The sequence below is a fragment of the Natrix helvetica genome (genome assembly GCF_964273705.1).
Source record: "Natrix helvetica genome assembly, chromosome: 3".
NCBI lineage: Eukaryota > Metazoa > Chordata > Lepidosauria > Squamata > Natricidae > Natrix > Natrix helvetica.
In genome coordinates, this window is record NC_138549.1 from 177836195 (window position 1) to 177856548 (window position 20354).

The following is a 20354-nucleotide window of genomic DNA, read 5'->3' on the forward strand; positions in this document are numbered from 1 at the left end:
TTCCAAAGCATCATGGAGCTTTGCTGGCTGAAGAATTCTGGGAGTTGAAGTCCACAGGCCTTAAAGTTGCCAAGGTTGGAGACCTCTGTCCTAGACAGTCCAGGAAAGCTTTGCCATGAGAGCTCAGCCTAGCTCAAGTGAGCCTCCCCAGCGGTTGAAGGGTAGAATAAAGTGTCTAGAGAGGACCCTTCAAGACTGGCCTTCAGCCCTGTAAAAGCACCCTCTGCCCCCCTCCCACCCACCCATGGCACAGTGACATAGACCATTCCATCCGCTTCATGGGATGTAAGGCAAAAGCCCCCCCCCCTCATACTTTCCAATGGCCAAACCCAAGGCCTACAATGCCCCTGCCAGGCTGAGTAAGGTGCCATCACATTTGGAGAGGGCCTCTTCTTCTTCAACTAGGGTGTGAGCCCCTCTCGGTGACTGAATGCCCTCTTCCCTTCTTTCTCCCCCTTTTCTCCCTAGGTGCCATGGGATAGTGCCCAGTGTTGATTCAGCCAGAATCAACAGCATCAGAGGCAGCCCTCTTTGCATTGCAAACTGCAACAGTGACCAGGAGTGCAACATTTGTTTTCCTTTTCCCCAAAAGAAGTGCTGCCCCTTTGGGGATGGAAAGCTATGCGTGGGGGCTTTGGAAGGTATGTCTCCTTTCTCTCTCTCCTCCCCCTTAACAGCCCCCACCATCCATGCAGCAGGGTCTGATAGGCACAACAAGCCCACAATATCACCCTGGGTCTATTCCAGAGGTGGGATTCAGCAGGTTCTGGCCAGTTCTGGAGAACCACTAGCAGAAATTTTGAGTGGTTTGGAGGACCGGTAAATACCACCTCTGACTGGCCCCACCCCCATCTATTCTCTGCCTCCCGACTCCCAGCTGATTGGAGATTTTGCAGTATCCTTCCCCTGCCACACCCGCCAAGCCACACCCACAGAACCGGTAGTAAAAACAATTGAATCCCACCACTGGTCTATTCACATCATACACTTCAGCTGGTTCCCAAATTCACCCATTTCCTGCACATGTGTAATATGGTTCGTAAAGGAAGAAATGTGCCAGGTGTGCACCTAATGTTAAGCCACAAAGACACCCAGACAAGATTAACATTAGCCAAGGTGAGCACAGGGACAGAGACTGGATCTTTAACCTTTCCCTGACCGGGCCTAGGTCGTGTGAGTCCTCCCAGGTCCCCAGTGCTTCCCATCTTCCAAGCTTCCAGGACCAGACCTTGCCTGGGGTGGTTGTGGTTGTGGGAGACAATTCTTGACTAATTTGAGAGCACGGGAGGAAAGGAGACACCTATACCAGGGTGAGGTCTCTGCCATCCGAGGAATTGCCTCCCCTCCCTGCTTGTTGTGGAATGCAGTCTGGATTCACAGAAGGGAGGGGCTGCATTACAGAGAACAAAGAGGCAGAACAATGTAGATAGTTCGGTCATGAAGAAAAGACATAAGATAGCGGCTCCATCCTAGAGATCTGAGCACTATAATATGCAAATAATTGTTTTAGTCTGTCAAGATTCCGTCTGTAGGTGACTAACAGTAAAGGAAACTGCTCAGAAATAATTCTACATCTCCTGATTGGTTCTTGGGACCTGACACTCCCTCTCATTCTAGAACATCCCGGCGTGTGTCCCAGGAGGATCGAAAAAAAAGACCTTTGTTCCCTGCAACAACACCTGCAATGTTGACTGTGACTGTTCCCTGACCGAGAAGTGCTGCTTCGCCGGCTGCAGCCTAGGCTGCCTGCCCTCAGGTGTGTCCAGGCTTCCTTCCACCACCTGTTTCCTTCCCCCTCCATCCTCTGCCTGAGCCCCTGAGCCAGAGGCCAAGCGAGCTCCCCACTCTCCCTCTCTCTCAGTCTGCAGTGACCGATGCCAGTTGCCGCAAGACCAGGGCAACTGCTCAAAGAAGTTGCAACGCTTCTACTATGACCCGGAGAAGAAGACATGCATCTCATTTGTCTACCATGGCTGTGAGGGCAACAGCAACAACTTTGAGACCAGGGAGCAGTGTGAAAAGGCCTGTGGGGAAATCAGCAAAGGTACATAGGATGAGTATTGCACTGAAGTCCCTGGAAATGTCAGGCTGGAAAACCAACACTTCCCTCCTCTATGAGTGAGTTGGTCCAGACAGGAAGCTTCTAGCTAAACGTCTTTATTTGTGACTCACTTCATTAGGGACACTACAGAACCCTGCAACCATGGAAGTACAGTACACCTAACACTCCTCACCTTTGCAGGGCAAGAAACTAGGGTGGGTCCCTTTTGAGATGTTTTCCAGGCCCCCTTTCCTTGTGTGGACTTATCTGCCTCTTCTCCAACCATTCCTTCACCTGCAGCTTCTGCTCCTGTCCCCCAAGGCCGTTCCCTCAGGCCGCTACAGATGCCAGCGTTTCTGCCACTCATTCTGAGGCCACTTTTCCACAGGACCCATTAAGTCCCACACAAGATCAAATCGTAGACCTTTGGATCCATCTAAGGCTTTCAGAGAAAGGGGCCCACCCCACTTCTTGGAAGGAAGAGAGTCTTTCTCTGTCCGTCTCATTTTCCTTCTCTCCTGTTCTCATTCCCTCCCTACAGGGGTTTGCAAACTGCCAGCAGTTCCAAGTCGTTGTCAAGGACTTTCGCTACGATGTTACTACAACTGGGACACCAAAAGGTGTCAAACATTTGCCAATTGGTTGTGTGGTGGCAACGAGAATCGCTTCTCCACAAAAGTGGAATGTGACATGGTCTGTGGGGGATTCGGTAAGGATTAAGAACATATGTGAGATTGCGAATATGCACAAAGCTTGTGTCTGGTAAAAACAGCCCTACCTTAATCTTAAACACAGTTTGGTCATTAATCATTTCTCCTAAGGCGTCACCTGTGTCGTCCTCCATTTCATTTCCATTGTCCTCAGAGTCCTGAGTGTGTTTCCAACTTCACTGGGGAACTGATCGTCCGATGGCCTCTGTGTGTTGAGTAAAAACTCAGTCATTGTGGTTACCTGAATGAGCCCAATAGCGGGAGACTCTTCTGCTCACTCTCAGCTCATTCCCCATTTTGCACAAGGCTGATGTGACACAACACCAAATGATAATGAGGGTGGACACATCCTAATCAAAAGAGTGGCAGTGGCTGTGACTGTGTGATTCAAATCTCTGTTAGGTTTCCAAAAAAATGCCCTAATTGATTCCTGAGTCTGGAGCCAAATTTCAAAAGAAAATTAGTCATTTATTAGGAGCATTTATTTTGGCAAGACCTTTTTGTAGTCAGAGCTGAGCCTTATTTGAATTATAGCTGGACTTTACGCCTGTTCCTTCCCTCTGCTCAGTCTGTGTCATAAATCACATTCCCCAATGAGGTGCACCCCTCCCAAGTCTGCTGCGATAATCTGAGATCTGAAAGTATTTCTTCACCATGGCAACTTTAGGAGTTGACACCCACTCCACTTTTTTAACTTACATCACACAGACACCTAGATGGGCAGTCCTGTCATGGGGCCATGACTGGGGGAGGTGGTCTTCCTGGCTGGTGAGGGGCTGGAGGAAGGGCACCAAACCTGGGAACCCCTCACTTGGTCTGCTCATCAGCAAAATGAGGATAAACGGCATGAAGGTGCAGGAGGGATTGGCCCAGTAGCATCTCTGACCAGGGGATTTTTCTCCACCCGCTGAAGGGCCAGTGGGCAACCCTTGTCTCAGCAGGGGGAAAGGACCAGCATGGGGAGGAGAAGAAAGCAGAGGGACCGATTCAGGGCTGCTGGGGGTCTTCTTGACTCTGGGACACAGCTTGTGAGTTGGTTTCTCCCCCCCCCCCCCCCCGTCACAAGGCTAACCCCTCTCTGCTGCTTAGCCAAGGCTTGGGAACAGGAGCAGAAGCCCCCTGCCCACCCACCACTCCTCTTTTCTCTTCACAAGGCAAATGCAATCCCCCGAGGCCCTGCTGCGTCTCCAGTGAGGCTCCACTGGGGTGATCCCAAATTCTGCCCAGATTCCTTTCGGTGCTTATTTCCTGTCTTCTCCAGAATAACAACTTTCCCTGCATGCTCTGAGTCTTGTTCTTTTTTTAAAAAAAGGTTTTTTTTAAAACTTTTATTCTCTTAGATATAGTTACAGGTATACCTTTGCATGGTTATCGTTCTTATTTATCTTTATCGCTTTTACATATTTGTTTTTCCATATAAAAAGTTAAAATATACATTCTGGGTTGCTTTGCTTACCATCCCGTACTCCTGTTTTGTATTATCACCACCCTATTTATTTTCTTTTCTTTCCACCCTCCCTCCCTTCTCCACTTTCTTCCTTCTTCCCCTCCTTTCCTTTTCCTACTTCTCCTGCCCATCCCCTGCTCCTCTCCTCCTCTTCCCCCTCCCACCCTCTCTCCTTCTTCTGAGTCTGGTTCTTGACTGGGAGATCAACACCCCAGGCGAGTGTGGATTGTGCAGGAAACAAAGAACAGCCCAGGACATCCAGAGCTCATGCCTGGAGACAGACCGTGACAGATCCAGGCTTCTATTTGCCACGTAAACAGGGCAAAACAGGCAGCGATGCCTCCTGCAAGGCAGCTTCCCTTCTGCTCAACCCTTCCGGGTTCTCATTGGGGGCCTCCGGAGCAGGACTGTGACCCAGAGATGCAGCTTCCCCACCCCACTGAATTGCAGCAGAGGGAAAGAAGCCACGGGGAAAGAAGTCCAGCAACTGCTAGGTAGCAGGTGCAAGACCCCATTTATAATCAAATCATATTCTGGCTCCTGTATTCGGGTTGCACAAGAATAACTAAAAATGAGATCCAGTCAGCTGTGAGGAAAGAGGAAATGTTTATTCCTAAAAGCAAAAGAGTTTGCATTTAGGGGAGGCTGCAGTTAAATGGGTGGAAAGGTTAAGTAGTAACCTTTTATACAGGGAACCTGTATACAGGGGTGTGGAAGCCTCTACGTGCTGAGGGGCATGTGTGTGTGTGTGTGTGTGTGTGTGTGTCCTTGTGTGCATATGTATGTAGTCCTGTGATCATACAGTTCTGCTGTAATAATTTTGCAGATCTTATCTTTTAATATGTGGATTAGGTCAGAATGTCCCAAAGGTGCCTTTTCAAGAGGCAACTGGACTTTCTGGTCCAGGTCAGAGGTGGAATTCAGCAGGTTCCCACCAGTTCTGGAAAACCGGTAGAGGAAATTTTGAGTAGTTGGGAGAACCGGCAAATGCCACCTTGGACTGGCCCCGCCCCCATCTATTCTCTGCCTCCCGAGTCCCAGCCAATTGGGAGGGAATGGGGATTTTGCAGTATCCTTCCCCTGCCACCCCCACCAAGCCACGGCCCCAGAACGGTAGTAAAAAAAAGTTTGGAATTCCACCACTGGTCCAGTTGCCTCTTGAAAAAGCACCTTTGGAACGACCACAGCCTGGATGACCACAAATGTCCATAGACATCACATCTGGGTAACATTTTGGGGTTTGAGGAAGTTTGCTAATGTGATTAACTTGGAGACACAGATGCTCACACCATGATGGACTCTGTTCACGTTTTAAAGGAAGACGGAAACAGCATAAAGGATAAAACATTTGAACATACCTTAAAACTTCTCTCACACAGCACTCCCCCCTTCCTAATATAGGTGCTTGGGGGGCACCCTCCTCTGAGGGAAAGGCCACTTCCACCTGTCCCCAAGGTGTTTTTTCCCCAAGAGGCAACTGGACTTTCTGGGGTATTTTTCTCCTTTCCACCTGTCCCTTCCTTTGATGGTGTTTGCTGCTGACAGCGTGGAAACTTGTTCTCCTGTAGAAAGTTAGCATCCCACAACCACCCACCCCTGAAGAATGAAATATTTTGAGGAATATTTTAAAAGGCAGGATAAAATATTTCCCCTAAAAGAGAAATAAAAACCTTAAGGGAGGTGGAAACTCAGAGCTTCAGCACATTCCCCCCAGCAGATACTTGGTGCCCATTGAGAAGGACTGGGCCAGTCTATCTACAAGACATAAGGTCTTCAGCTCCAGGGGGGGGGGATTAAGAAATGACCCTCCAGGACATAAGAGGATTAACCCACTAAGACACAGAGCTCACTGCATTGCACAATCTCCTAAGGACATTGCACCACCCTCCAAACTTCAACCAAACTTAGCTCAGACAAACATGACCCCCTACATGGGAGTCTGACAACAGCCCATAGAGTACATGTTCTTGCACAGGAACAGGAAGCTCAAGTGCCAAACCCAATGGAAGGTATAAATAGCCCCCCCCCCCCTCAACTCCATGTGATCAACTGCCCAGGACCTCAAACCCCTGTGCTTCTGCTTCATCATAAAACCATCTTTCCAATCAGCCTCCAGCTAGAAATGAACCAGATGGATTTTTCCTCCAACCCTTAAAATACTTAAAATAGCGGCATTTTCTGGTTTAGAGTACATGTTCTTGCACCGTGGAAGGCCCAACAGAAGATATAAATACACCCCACCCCCCCACCCCATTCTCAACCCCATGGTCCCGTGTGCTTCTGCTTCATCATTAAACCGTCTTTCCAGTCAGCCTCCGTGTTCCCAGCTTGGAACTGAACCAGATGGAAATTTCTTCCCACACTCGCACCCATTGTGTCTCCACAAGAGTTGGTGTTGGAGGTGCGCCGTCTTCCTGGGTCCAGGGCTATCTTGCATGCTGCCCAAGGAGACCCTCCTTCTGCAGGTGTGAAGGGAGGGGGAGCCCTTCGGCCTTACCCCTCACCTGTGGCAAATGGGCAGGTGGCCAGGAGGGTGGAGACAGCCCAGCAATGGCAGGTCCCACTTCCCAGCCAGATTCAGAAGACAATGGATCTGAAGCAGACTTTCCCTCCCCTGGCACAGATCCACCAGGTCAATAGAGTGCAACAAGGTGGAACAAAATGTTCCTCACACGGTGGTGACACAAAATGTTCTCTTTGTGTCCTGACATCTGACATCAGGAAACTGACATGGAGGCCAAGATTTGCACTGAGATCTTGTTTTTCAACCCTGGCGGCTTTAAGATGCTGGCTGAGGAATTCTGGGAGTTGAAGTCCACTCATTTTAAAACTGCTAATCTCGGGAAACTCTGGGCTTAAGAGGAAGGTTGTGGGAAAGAGCACCTGTTAAATTGGGTGAATGGAAGAGGCAGGCTTCAGCCACAACAGCTCTTTATTAAGTGACAACTCTGTACAATCCAGCAAAGACTCTGTCTGGCAGCAGCCCTTTTATAGGGAGCTGTCAGATGTCTTAACCAATCACCTTTGAGTATTTCCCCCCCTGGACCAGAGGACCTTGGTGGAAACTACCATACCGTCTGTCCGTATGTAACAGCACCAGTGACTGATAGTCCCCGGGGTGAGAAAGAAACCGGACTAGCATCCAACGTGCCTTTTATCAGAGCCTCAGGCAAATGCAAGGGAGAGGAAATGTTTCTTTTTCAAATCTTTGTCACCTTTCAGGTCTTCTCTGAAGTAACATCCCCACCTAAAGTGTAAAAGAAGAACCGAGAGAGAAGCAAATATTTCTCAAAAATTTGCAGCTGAAAAGGACAAAAGACAAAGGGAGAAAATGCTTTAGTCGCATATCTCCCATTGACCACCTGGAAGGTACCATGAACGATCATATTGGGTTCCTCCAGTTCTAATACCCAGAATTCCCAGCCAGCAGGTTGTGGCTGAGAATGCTGTGCCTTGTGGGATGAGACCCTGCAGAGACCACGTGGGGCTCTACCTTGAAAGGGAAGGTGAAGAAGAAACACTCCCTTCGCGTCTGCTTGGTTGAAGGAGCTTGGTGGCCGCCACCTTGTCTCTTCGGCCAGAACAAGAAGCCCCCAGTCATCCCCTTCCTCCAGTGAGAATTTACCTACATTTTGCCTGCTCTGCCTCTTTTTGAGGTCCATGCACCTCAAAGGGAGCAAAAGACGGGTTCACCTCTTTCCCCTCCCCAAAGAAGAAGCAACCCCCACCTTCGCTTTCGAACTTGGAGATCATGGGAGTCCCTCTACCACCTCCATTCTCTTCCCCGCCTCCTCTGGAAAGGGGACTCTGTCCATCCCCCACCGCTCAGGGCTCTTGAGGCAGGCCAGGCTGTGTTGGATGCTGCCAGTCCAGGAGGTTCAGCCCAACCCCAACCTCACCCCACCCTTCCTGACCATTGCAATAAGCACACTGGGTGGAGTTCAACCATTACACAAGATTGTTGCGTTCCAGCAAACCGCTGCTGTGTTCTTCATCCTCCTGAGGTTGGCCCTCCTGTCCAGAGGAAGCTCTGCATTGGGAAAGTCCCTCAAAGCTGCGGTTAAACCGCCACCAGCCCCTTTCTCTGCCTTTATAGGCTCCCGCTGCCTCGGCCAAGAAACCTCCTTCCCGCTGAGAGACCATGTGGGCCAAGCTGCTTCTCCTTGGGCTGCTCCTCTCCTTCTCTGCTGAGCTCCGTGCTACCAGCGGTGGAGAGGGTGATGAAGGGAGCCTGAGACCGCTGAACAGTGAGTAGACCCACGGGAGTAGACCTTGGTGGGAGATGGACCCAAGAAGCTGGTTGGGCTGGGCTGGGACTATTTTCTCTTTTGGGGTTACAGATTACAGATTAAGAGAGTTGGAAGGTGCCTTGGAGGTCATCTAGTCCTACCCCCCACCCACCCTATAAATTTCTGACCAATGGCAGTCCAGTCTCTATAATACATGCAATACAATAGCAGAGTTGGAAGGGACCTTGGAGGTCTTGTAGTCCAACCCCCTACCTAGGCAGGAAACCCTATACCGTTTCAGACAAATAGCAATCCAATATCTTCTTAAAGACTTCCAGTGTTGGGGCATTCACAACTTCCGGCAGGCAACTTCTGTTCCACTGATTAATTGTTCAGGAAATTTCTCCTCAGTTCTAAGTTGCTTCTCTCCTTGATTAGTTTCCACCCATTGCTTCTTGTTCTACCCTCAGGTCCCTTGAGAATAGCGTGACTCCCTCTTCTTTGTGGCAACCCCTGAGATATTGGAACACTGCTATCATGTCTCCCCATGTCCTTCTTTCTATTAAACTAGACATACCCAGTTCCTGCAACCGTTCTTCATATGTTTTAGTCTCCAGTCCCCTAATCCTCTTTGTTGCTCTTCTCTGCACTCTTTCTAGAGTCTCCACATCTTTTCTACATCGTGGTGACCAAAACTGAATTCCGTACTCCGAGTGTGGCCATACCAAGGCCTTATAAAGTGGTATTAACCCTTCACGTGATCTTGATTCTATCCCTCTGTTATACAATACAATACAATACAATACAATACAATACAATACAATACAATACAATACAATAGTAGAGTTGAAAGGGACCTTGGAGGTCTTCTAGTCCAACCCCCTGCTGTTGATGCAGCCTAGAACTGTGTTGGCTTTTTTGGCAGCTGCTGCACATGGCTGGCTCATATTTAAGTGATACTCCAGGGTCCCTCTCACAGTTACTACTGTTGAGCAAGGTACCACCTATACTGTACCTGTGCATTCCATTTTTGTTGCCTAAATGTAGAACCTTACTCTTTTCGCCATTGAATTTCATTTTATTAGATAGTGCCCAATGTTCAAGTTTGTCAAGATCCTTCTGTATCCTAAGCCTATCTTCTGGAGTGTTGGCTATTCCTGCCAGCTTGGTGTCATCTGCAAATTTGATGAGTTCCCCATTTATTCCCTCATCCAAATCATTGATGAAGATGTTGAAGAGTCCTGGGCCTAAAACAGAGCCTTGGGGGACTCCACTGCATACTTCCCTCCATGTAGATGCAGTTCCATTGAGGACTACACGTTGAGTGCGGTTGGTCAGCCAGTTACCAATCCATCTGGTGGTGATGCTGTCTAACCCACATTCTTCTACTTTATCTAGTAGTAGGTTATGGTCTACATTATCAAATGCCTTACTGAAGTCCAAATAAACTATATCGATGGTATTCCTCTGGTCCACTAATTTTGTCACATTATCAAAAAATGCAATAAGATTAGTCTGGCATGATCTGTTTTTGACAAACCCATGTTGGCTTTTGGCTATTACTTTGTTTGCTTCTAGGTGTTCGCTAATTCGTTGCTTGATTATCTTTTCCAGAATCTTTCCTGGTATTGAGGTTAGGCTGATAGGTCTGTAGTTTCCTGGATCTAATTTTTTCCCTTTTTTGAAGATGGGAACCACATCAGCTCTTTTCCAGTCCTCTGGTAGTTCCCCGGTGCTCCAGGATCTCTGAAAGATATAATTCAATGGTTCTGAGATCTCGTCTGCCAGTTCCTTCAGAACCCTGGGGTGAAATCCATCCGGCCCTGGTGATTTGAACTCGTGTAGGGTAGACAGGTGCTCACTTACCATTTCTTCCCTATTTCAACTTGTTGTTCCTAATCTGATTTTTGTGGTGCTGTTTTTGATAAGGTTGGACTATTTTATCCCTTTGTGTAAAGACAGATGCAAAATATGAGTTAAATAGTTCTGCTTTCTCCCTGTTGCTTGTCACCTTCTTGACACATTCTCCCAGCAATGGACCTATTGTTTCCTTAACTTTTTTTTGTTTTTAACATGTCAGAAGAAGCTTTTTTGTTATTCTTTACTTTTGTGGCAAGCCTTTCTTCATTCTGAGCCTTAGTTTTCCTCACTTCATCTTTACATGCTCGGGCTATTTGCTGATATTCTGCCTTAGTTATGTCTCCCCCTTTCCACTTTTTATACTTATCTTTTTTGTCTTTCAATTTGTCAGAGAGTTCTTTATGCAGCCATGCTGCTTTTTGGGGGGAGCTGTTATTTTTCTTCTTCATTGGTATTGTGCTAGACTTAGCTTTTGTAATCTCATTTTTCAAAATTTCCCAAGCTTCTTGAATTGCTTTCCCCTTGAGGATTCTCATCCATGGAATTTTTCCCAAGCTCTCTCTAAGTTTATTGAAATTAGCTCTCTTAAAGTCCAAGACTCTGGTTTCACTTTGTTCTACTGCTTGTGTTTGCATAATGTTGAATTCCAATATTACATGGTGACTTGCCCCCAGGGTTCCTGTGGCTTCAACACCTTCTATCATTTCCTCTCTGTTAGTGAGAATTAAGTCCAATGTGGCTGATCCCCTTGTTCCCTTCTCTACTTTTTGGGAAAGCCTCCAGGGATGAAGCTCCTGCAACTTCTGAAGGCAACTTCTGATCCATTACTTGATTGTTCTCACTGTCAGAAAGTTACTCCTTATTTCCAGGTTGAATCTCTCCTTGGTCAGTTTCCATCCATTGTTCCTTGTTTCACCTTCAGGTGCCTTGGAAAACAGCTTGACCCCCTCCTGTGTGTGGCAGCCACTCAAATGTTGGAAGGCTGCTCTCCTGTCTCCCCTGCGGTGGGTTTCAGGCTCCAGTGCGCCTCCTTTCCTGCAGGGGCATCCCACCCCTCCCAAGGCAGGAAGCAAGCAGTCAGCCTGGTTTCTTGGCCTGCTGCAGAGTGGGACCCTCTCCTTCCCAAGACCTGTTTTTCAGCTGGCGCACCTTGCAGACCCTATCCCACCCTCAGTCAAGGAGAGAAGCAACTTGGAACTGAGGAGAAACTTCCTGACAGTTAGAACAATTCATCAGTGGAACAGAAGTTGCCTCCAGAAGTTGTGAATGCCCCAACACTGGAAGTCTTTAAGAAGATGTTGGATAGCCATTTGTCTGAAACGGTATAGGGTTTCCTGCCTAGGCAGGGGGTTGGACTAGAAGACCTCCAAGGTCCCTTCCAACTCTGCTATTGTATCTTATATCTTGTATCATTGCCAGGAGCATCTCCCGGATGCTGCCGGTTGGGTTGCAGTTTGCTCTTCTTGGGGAAGGGGGAGATTTGCATCCATGACCTTGACCTGCTTCTTCCAGACACCCCACATTCTTGGGCTCGCTTCTCTACTCTGGAGTTAAACTTCCTCCATGGGCGAACCCAAAGGACACGGTGGTGTGTGACTTACTGGGAATTTATCCACCTTTAGTAAACATCCTGCCAAAGGATTCATTTACTTTGTTAAAGTTTCTGCTATTTATGAATAACTTGCAATGATTTTTTTCCATTTTCGCAGCCAAATGAAAATACTTTGATATCTTTTCTTTTTGTTCTGTCCTTCCATTCCTCCAACATCAGCTGTGAAGGCAACTTCTCCTTTGACCGAAACCAGTCTCAGTGTGAGACAGGCAGGGCTGATGGGGGGGGGGGCTTGTTCCTGGGGACCCTTGTGACCCAGTGCCAGGGATCAAAGCCCTGGATCCAGATGTGGGGATTCTGAGGATGACCCAATAAAGTTTGGACCTTGGAAAAAATGCAGAGAAGAGCAACTAAAATGATTACAGTTCTGGAGATTAAAACATATGAAGAACTGTTGAAAGAAAATGTCCTTCTGGGTTCGGCTCCAAGTGGGGAAAAAGACATGGGAGACACGGAGGCTGCTTGGAAAGATGGTTTTAATGGTGGACAGGACCACATGGCTTGAGCTCCTGAACAGAAAAGGTGGTCACATGCTTCAATGTTGGTGGAGGAGAAGAGAAGGAAGGGCTGAGATGCTGAAAGTCCCTGGTTTTATGCCCTCTCTGGGCTTTGATCTTGAGCTTGTCTTCTGATTGGTTGTCAGATTCCCATGGGGCCATGCAGGGACAACTCTCTAGGCTGCGTTTTGAATCCAGGTTTGTTGAGTTCTCAGATGCCATGTGGGGAGTTGGGTAAAGGACCAATATTATCATGCCTTAATCCCATCCCCCTGGAGCTGAAGGGGAGAACTCTTTATTATGTCAAGGGACTTGGCCTTCTTAATGGCCCATTGACAAAGTGGGTGGAGGCAGGAAGCTACAGGGAGCTATTCTCTCTTTAAACATGTTTCTTCCTTTTCACAGCCAGGGAAATGTAATATTCTGCCTTTTCAATATTTCCTAGGATATTTCATTTTTCTGGGAGACGGCTGGGTGATAACTTTCCACAGAACGATTGCAGGAATTGGGTTTAGCCAGTCTAGAGAAAAGAAGGACTAGGGGGGTTAGCTGTAGTCCTGTACTTTAGGGGCTGCCCCAGAAGAAGAGCGGGTCAACTTATTCTCCAAAGCACCTGAGGGCAGGAGAAGAAACAACAGATGGAAACTAATCAAGCAGAGAAGCAACTTGAAATTAAGAAACTTCCTGCCAGTGAGGGCAATTAACCAGTGGAACAGAAGTTATGGATGCTCCTGCTTGAGTAGGGGGACTGGACTAGAAGACCTCCAAGGTCCCTTCCAGCTCTGTTCTGATTGACTGAGTTGCTGGCCTTCCTCTGCTCCAGGAGCCAGTGAGGGAGGCTTTCCAGACTTCAGCTCATCCTCCTCCTGCTAAGAGTCTCTGCCTGAAGCACGGAGAAGCTGCAGTTGCTTTGCCCGAAATTCCTATGTGCCACTTGCAAAAACAGGGGCCCCACCCAAGGCAGGAGGGGTGACAGTAATCAGAGCAGATTTATATTTAAATAAAATATACATAAAATATTTATTTTTATATATTTATAAATACTATATTTTTATATTATAGTTTATTTATAAATAAAATATTTATTTTAAATATTTGTTTCTCAATATTTACTTTATATATTTACTGAATTATTTATCTCCTGCCTTTATTATTTTTTTACAAACAAACCAAGCGGGTGAACGTATCTAATGCACCTTCCTCCTCCTCCTCCTATTCTCTTTCTCCCACCTCTGGCAAAACCGACAACTCTCCCCCCCCCCGCCTCAAAACCCCTCCGGGACCTCCAGGCTTCTGCCAGTTGCCTCCAGATCGTCAAAAGTGCAGCGAGGACTCCTCCCTGCGGGTCTTCTACAACTCCCAGGCAGGCGTGTGTGAAAAGTTTGTCCATCGAGGCTGCGAAGGCAACGGAAACAACTTCGCAACACAGCTGCAATGCCTGCAGGCCTGTGCCAGCCGTGGTGAGCCACCTGGGCGGGGGAGGGGGGAGAAGGCTGAGCTGGGAGGGGGGTTGGGGCTCTTTCATCATTCGACAGACCCTTCTGCACTCAAAGCTCTCTCTGAACAGAGAATAGAATAAAATAAGAAAAAAGAAAAAATGGAACAGAACAGACTAGAAAATATGGACAGAACAAAATAGAAAATTAGAATATAGGAGTGGTGGAATGGAACAGAACAGAATAGAATCACAGAATAGGATAGGATAGGATCGAACAGAATAGAACAGAATTACAGAATGGAATGGGATGGGATGGGATGGGATGGGATGGGATGGGATGGGATGGGATAGGATAGGATAGGATAGGATAGGATAGGATAGGATAGGATATGTTTATTGGCCAAATGTGATTTGACCCACAAGGAATTTGTCTCTGGTGCAGAAGTTCACAGTGTCCATGCGAACAACGAAGTAAAAAGTCATAGACCATAAATCATAGTTGCAATCATTAATCATAAGATGAAAACAAGTGGTAAATCATGAGATACCAATAAGAAAAGATAGTAGAGAAGGTGAGAAAGATAATAGCAATACAGTCTACTACGGGGTAAATATCTTTAATCCTAAAACAGCACTGAGGGAATCAGGTGTTCAGCAGAGTGATGGCATTGGGGGGGGGGGGCTGCTACTACTAGTAGTAGTAGTCATAATAGTATTACTAGTACTACTACTACTAAAAAATAATCCCACAATTTGGACCAAATAAAATCCAGAGGGAGGAAATGGCAAAAAGGGGAACTTGAAATTTCATTCAAAGGAGGCAGCCAGGCTAACCAAGAGGCTCTGGAAAAAATGCCAGGGGTGAAGGGGCTCCATTCTTAGGGATGTTTAGATAACACAGCTGTTAGTTAGCTACTTAGGGGTCTTAAAGGTAAAGGTTTCCCCTGCCCATTCGCGTCTGACTCTAGGGGGCAGTGCTCCTCTCGTTTAGTAGCCGAGGGAGCCAGCGTTGTCCGAGGACGTTTCCGTGGTCACGTGGCCAAGGTGCAAGGAAGGCTGCTACCTTCCCACCAAAGTGGTACCTATTTATCTATTTGCATTTTCCTGATTTCAAACTGCTAGGTGGGCAGGAGCTGGGACAAGTAACTGGAGCTCACCTTGTCATGCAGCCCTTGGGTCTTGAACTGCCAATCATCTGGTTGACAAGTCCCGCATCTTAATTGCTGCCTCAAGTATTCCCAGAAGAAGCTCCCTGTTATTCTCCTGACCTCTCCAGGGTCCCGTCTGCAAAAGCTCCTGAGTAAGACCAGAGAGCAAGTGGGGGGTTTGAACCATGACCGGACGAGGGCAGTGGGTCAAGTGATGGACCTAACCGTGAGATCTGCTCCTCCCACAGACCTTAGTTGGGTTTGAAGGCCACCCACCATGCCCTTCATCCACCGTTTTCAAGCAGTTACAATTGTAGGTCAGATCCCACAGCTCCCTTTCACTAACACTGACAATCATCACTTAAAGACCCTAACTGGGGCTGGCAACTCCGTCATTAAGTGAAGCAGTCTCTAAGTGGGAAATCACTTGGCCACAATTGTGCTTTCGGGCTGGAAAGAGACAAGTTTCAAACACTTTGGGCTTCCGTTGATCTCCTAACCATCACTTCCACCGTCCTTTGCAGGGCTCCTGTGCCTGCTTACTGTTTTGTGCACATCAGAAGAAACACAATCACACTGCATAAGAGGACTAAGAGGCACAGCCACACCACACAAACTGCTTAATCAAGTGGTGAAAGTCATTTTTTTTTTTTACTACCGGTTCTGTGGACGTGGCTTGGTGGGCGTGGCAGGGGAAGGATACTGCAACATCTCCACTCCCTCCCCACTCTGAGGCCAGCCAGAGGTGGCCTTTGCCGGTTCTCCGAACTACTCAAAATTTCCGCTACCGGTTCTCCAGAGCCTATCTGGACCTGCTGGATTTCACCCCTGGCTTAACCACCCCTGGGATCTGAGCCATGGTGGTGCAGGGGCTAGAGTGCAGCACTGTAGGCTACCTCTTGTAACTGCTGGCTGCCTGCAATTTGACAGTTCAAATCTCACCAGGCTCAAGGCTGACTCAGCCTTCCGTCCTTCCGAGGTGGGTCAAATGAGGACTCAGATTGTTGGGGGCAAATAGGCTGACTCTAAACCGCTTAGAGAGGGCTGGAAAGCTCCGCGAAGCGGTATATAAGTCTAAGCGCTATTGCTATTGTGCTGCCCTGGGCCAATTCTAAGATGCTAATGCAAGCTACATGTCTTGAGAGAGAGCCTACCCTTCTGGCATTTTCACCATTTGCTGAATCAATGGCTGATTATTGGCCAGCAATAATTATTGGCGAGAAGAGATTGGGGGGGGGAGGTTGGGGGGGGAATGCGCTTGAAGAACAAACGCTCAGCATCTTCTGCCTCCCTCCAGATATCTGCCAACTCCCCAGTGATGCCGGGTGGGGGGATGCCTTTCGGTCCCGCTTCTTCTACAACCCCGTCTCCAAGGCCTGCGAGAGCTTCCTCTACAGGGGCAGCAGGGGAAACGCAAACAACTTCTGGGATGAGGAGACCTGCACCCAGTTCTGCGCACCAAGAGGTAAGGCGGGGGGGACCCCTCCCCGGGGGCTTTGCTCCCCAGCAGAAGCCAGGAAGGGAAGCCAGGGACCCTCCCCGGGGGCTTTGCTCCCCAGCAGAAGCCAGGAAGGGAAGCCAGGGACCCTCCCCGGGGGCTTTGCTCCCCAGCAGAAGCCAGGAAGGGAAGCCAGGGACCCTCCCCGGGGGCTTTGCTCCCCAGCAGAAGCCAGGAAGGGAAGCCTGGGACCCTCCACGGGGGCTTTGCTCCCCAGCAGAAGCCAGGAAGGGAAGCCTGGGACCCTCCACGGGGGCTTTGCTCCCCAGCAGAAGCCAGGAAGGGAAGCCAGGGACCCTCCCCGGGGGCTTTGCTCCCCAGCAGAAGCCAGGAAGGGAAGCCTGGGACCCTCCACGGGGGCTTTGCTCCCCAGCAGAAGCCAGGAAGGGAAGCCTGGGACCCTCCACGGGGGCTTTGCTCCCCAGCAGAAGCCAGGAAGGGAAGCCTGGGACCCTCCCCGGGGGCTTTGCTCCCCAGCAGAAGCCAGGAAGGGAAGCCAGGGACCCTCCCCGGGGGCTTTGCTCCCCAGCAGAAGCCAGGAAGGGAAGCCTGGGACCCTCCCCGGGGGCTTTGCTCCCCAGCAGAAGCCAGGAAGGGAAGCCTGGGACCCTCCCCGGGGGCTTTGCTCCCCAGCAGAAGCCAGGAAGGGAAGCCTGGGACCCTCCACGGGGGCTTTGCTCCCCAGCAGAAGCCAGGAAGGGAAGCCTGGGACCCTCCCCGGGGGCTTTGCTCCCCAGCAGAAGCCAGGAAGGGAAGCCTGGGACCCTCCCCGGGGGCTTTACTCCCCAGCAGAAGCCAGGAAGGGAAGCCTGGGACCCTCCCCGGGGGCTTTGCTCCCCAGCAGAAGCCAGGAAGGGAAGCCTGGGACCCTCCCCGGGGGCTTTGCTCCCCAGCAGAAGCCAGGAAGGGAAGCCTGGGACCCTCCCCGGGGGCTTTGCTCCCCAGCAGAAGCCAGGAAGGGAAGCCTGGGACCCTCCCCGGGGGCTTTGCTCCCCAGCAGAAGCCAGGAAGGGAAGCCAGGGCCAGAGAAAAAGCGAGGCGTGTCCAGCAGAGGGAAGAGGGCTCCCCGTATGTAGAACCTCCACCTCCAGGCGTTTTCTATCTTTCCCGGGGGCTCTTGCAGGGAGTGCTGGGTTTACAACCACAATTGAGACCCAACATTCCTATTGCTAAGCGAGACAATTGTTTAGTGAGTTCTACCCCATTTTGTGACTTCCCTTGCCACCGTTGTTAAGTGAATCCCTGCAGCTGTTCAGCTAGCAACATGGTTGTTAAGTGAATCTGGCTTCCCCATTGGCTTTCCTTGTCAGAAGGGGATCACATGACCCTGGGACACGGCAACCGTCATAAATGCAAGTCAGTTGCCAAGCTTCTGAATTTTGATCACATGACCCCAGGGATGTTGCAGTGGTCATAAGTGTGAATACTGGTCATAAGTCACTTTTTTCAATCCTGTTGTAACTTCAAACGGTTAACACTAAATGAACTGTTGCAAGCCAAGGACTCTCTCAGATGATTCCAGCCCTGCTTAGGGCATGGCCTTCAAGCACTGACCATTGGACCACACTCCTCCCTCATGAGGACTGGATTCTTAGCCAGTTCCTGGGATCTGATCTACAGAGTGGAAAGAACCAGCTGTGGCTTGGGAGACTCAGAGCAGCTTCTTGGGAAGAAAAAACGTATTTAAATTCCTTTTCTTCTGCCACCTGGAAAAGAATTGTAGCCTCACAGAATGGCATGAATTATCCTGTTGGCCAACGAGGGAGGCCGCAGTCGTGGAAGGCTTGTTACAAAGGAGAGGGGGGAACCCAGTGGTCAGCCTTGTTCCCACTCCCTGGGCTGGGAGATTGTGGGGGACCCTCTAACCCATGTCCAGCTGCCTCCCTTCCCTGGGTCTCTCCTCTCAGCAGTTCGTTCCTGGCCTGGGACACTGCAGGTTCCCCCTGAAACAGCCACAGTTGGAAGATTGTCTCCAGCTTTGGTCGCCACAATATGCAAAAAAGATGTGGAGACTCTGGAAAGAGTGCAGAGAAGAACAACAAAGAGGATGAAGGGGCTGGAGGCTAAAACACACAAAGAACAGGTGCAGGAACTGGGCCTGGCTGGTCTAGGGAAGAGAAGGACCAGGTGAGACAGGAGAGCATCTTCCAATATTTGAGGGGCTGCCACAGAGAGCAGGGGGTCATGGTGTTTTCCAAAGCACCTGAAGGCCAGACGAGGAATAACGGATGGAAGCTGAACAAGGAGAGATTCAACCTAGAAATAAGGAGGAGCTTTCTGACAATGTGAGGAATCAACCAAAGGAACAAAAGTTGCCTTCAGAAGTTGTGGGAGCTTCATCCCTGGAAGCTTTCAAGAAGAGACTGGACTGTCATCTGTCAGAAATGGTGTAGGGTCTCCTGCTTGGGCGGGGGGTTGGACTAGATGACCTACAAGGTCCCTTCCAACTCTGTTATTCAGTTGCCACCTTTCTTGCAGGACCACGAAGACGGTGTCCAAAAACCCCCAAAATTGGCATCTGTATTTCGCAATGCCAATCAGATGCCGACTGTGGAAATGGGTTATTATGCTGTGGCACCGGCTGTGGCACCGTCTGCCGAAGAGGGGTTGAGGAGGTACGGCTCCCATTTCAGCAGTGGGGGGGGGATGGAGACCTCGGGGAGGGAAAAAACGTCCTCCCCTGGGCTTCGGAAGCCCTCCGGAGAACAGACACAGGTCTGTTTCTGGACTTCCGGAACTTCTGGGAGGCCCGTTTTTCACCCTCCCAGGGCCTCCGTGCGGGCCCTGCTCTTATCTGGCATCCACAATGGGCCGTGTGGAGACTCTGGGGAGGGGAGGGTGGGCGGGGTCAGCCAGTCCTTGCAACTATCGGTTTGGCGAACCAGATTAAAATTAACATCCGCTTTGCCCGAACCTGTCCGAACCAGCTGAATCCCACTCCTGATTGTGAAGGCCCTTATGGCAGAGATGAAATCTTTAAAAATTTACTAGCGGTTCTGTGGCTGTGGCTTGATGGGTGTGGCGGGGGGGGACACTGCACAATCTCCTTTCCCACCCCACTCTGGGGCCAACCAGAAACAGTATTTGCCGGTTCTCCGGACTGCTCTCCGCCACCGGTTCTCCAGAACCTGTCAGAACCTGCCGGATTTCACCCCTGCCTGATGGGAAGGGAAGAATCCCTGATGTGAAGCAGATGTTCCCACGCCCTGAGGACTGGACCTCTTCCCTGATGGATGGGTCCTCCTGCCACTCGGTCAAGCTCAGGGCCTGTGAACTGGGAGGGGGGAAAGAGGGTTTTCCCCTCCCCGGGAGGGGGGGTTCTCTCTGCTGCTTCCCAAGGTGAATCTCTCTCCTTTCCTTCGTCAGGAGCGCTGATCCTCTCCCAGGTTCGGCTCTGGGGATGGCCGTTCTTGGATCCAACCCAAAGTGAAGACCTAGCTATGCTGAAAGCCTTCCTCCACCCCCTCCCTTCCTCCCTCCCTCCTTGCTCCTCCTCCTCCCTCCCTCCCTTGCTCCCTCCCTCCCTCCTTCTCCTACTCATCCTCTCGCTCCTTGCTCCCTGCTCATCTTCTTTCCCGCCGCCCCCTTCTGATGGAGATGATCCCCTGCAATAAAAGACATTTTCCTCTCACTCAAATCCCTTGCATTGTTTCATTTTGTATCCTCGGGGGGGGGGGGAGCATCCTCGCTCTGCACGAGATTCCCCTGGATGAAATCTCACCATCCCTGCCCCCCTCCCCCCTCCCCCCTCTCCCTGGAGGGTTTGAAGCAAGGGTTGTTGGCCATTGCCCTGAGGATCTCCGTCCCTCCTGGACCATCCCAACCCAAGGATTCTCTGAGCATGTTCAGAGGGACAAGAGATCCTGGGCTTTCT

At 49.8% G+C, this 20354-nt stretch overlaps 2 protein-coding genes across 2 annotated transcripts; both read left to right on the forward strand.

Moving 5' to 3' along the window:
* Window positions 1-552: 552 nt before the first annotated feature.
* On the forward strand, window positions 553-2761 carry LOC309390270 (boophilin-H2-like; the record flags this gene model as incomplete). The annotated part of the gene is made up of 4 exons (XM_081949447.1): window positions 553-641; window positions 1618-1756; window positions 1862-2044; window positions 2583-2761. The coding sequence occupies exons 1-4, from the start codon at window positions 612-614 to the stop codon at window positions 2759-2761; spliced, it is 531 nt and encodes a 176-aa protein (XP_081805573.1). The 5' UTR covers window positions 553-611.
* A 5432-nt stretch (window positions 2762-8193) lies between these two features.
* On the forward strand, window positions 8194-20117 carry WFDC10A (WAP four-disulfide core domain 10A). Its single transcript, XM_081946380.1, has 5 exons — window positions 8194-8445; window positions 13686-13856; window positions 16280-16447; window positions 18959-19095; window positions 19847-20117. The coding sequence occupies exons 1-5, from the start codon at window positions 8340-8342 to the stop codon at window positions 19853-19855; spliced, it is 591 nt and encodes a 196-aa protein (XP_081802506.1). The 5' UTR covers window positions 8194-8339; the 3' UTR covers window positions 19856-20117.
* The last annotated feature ends 237 nt before the right edge of the window (window positions 20118-20354 follow it).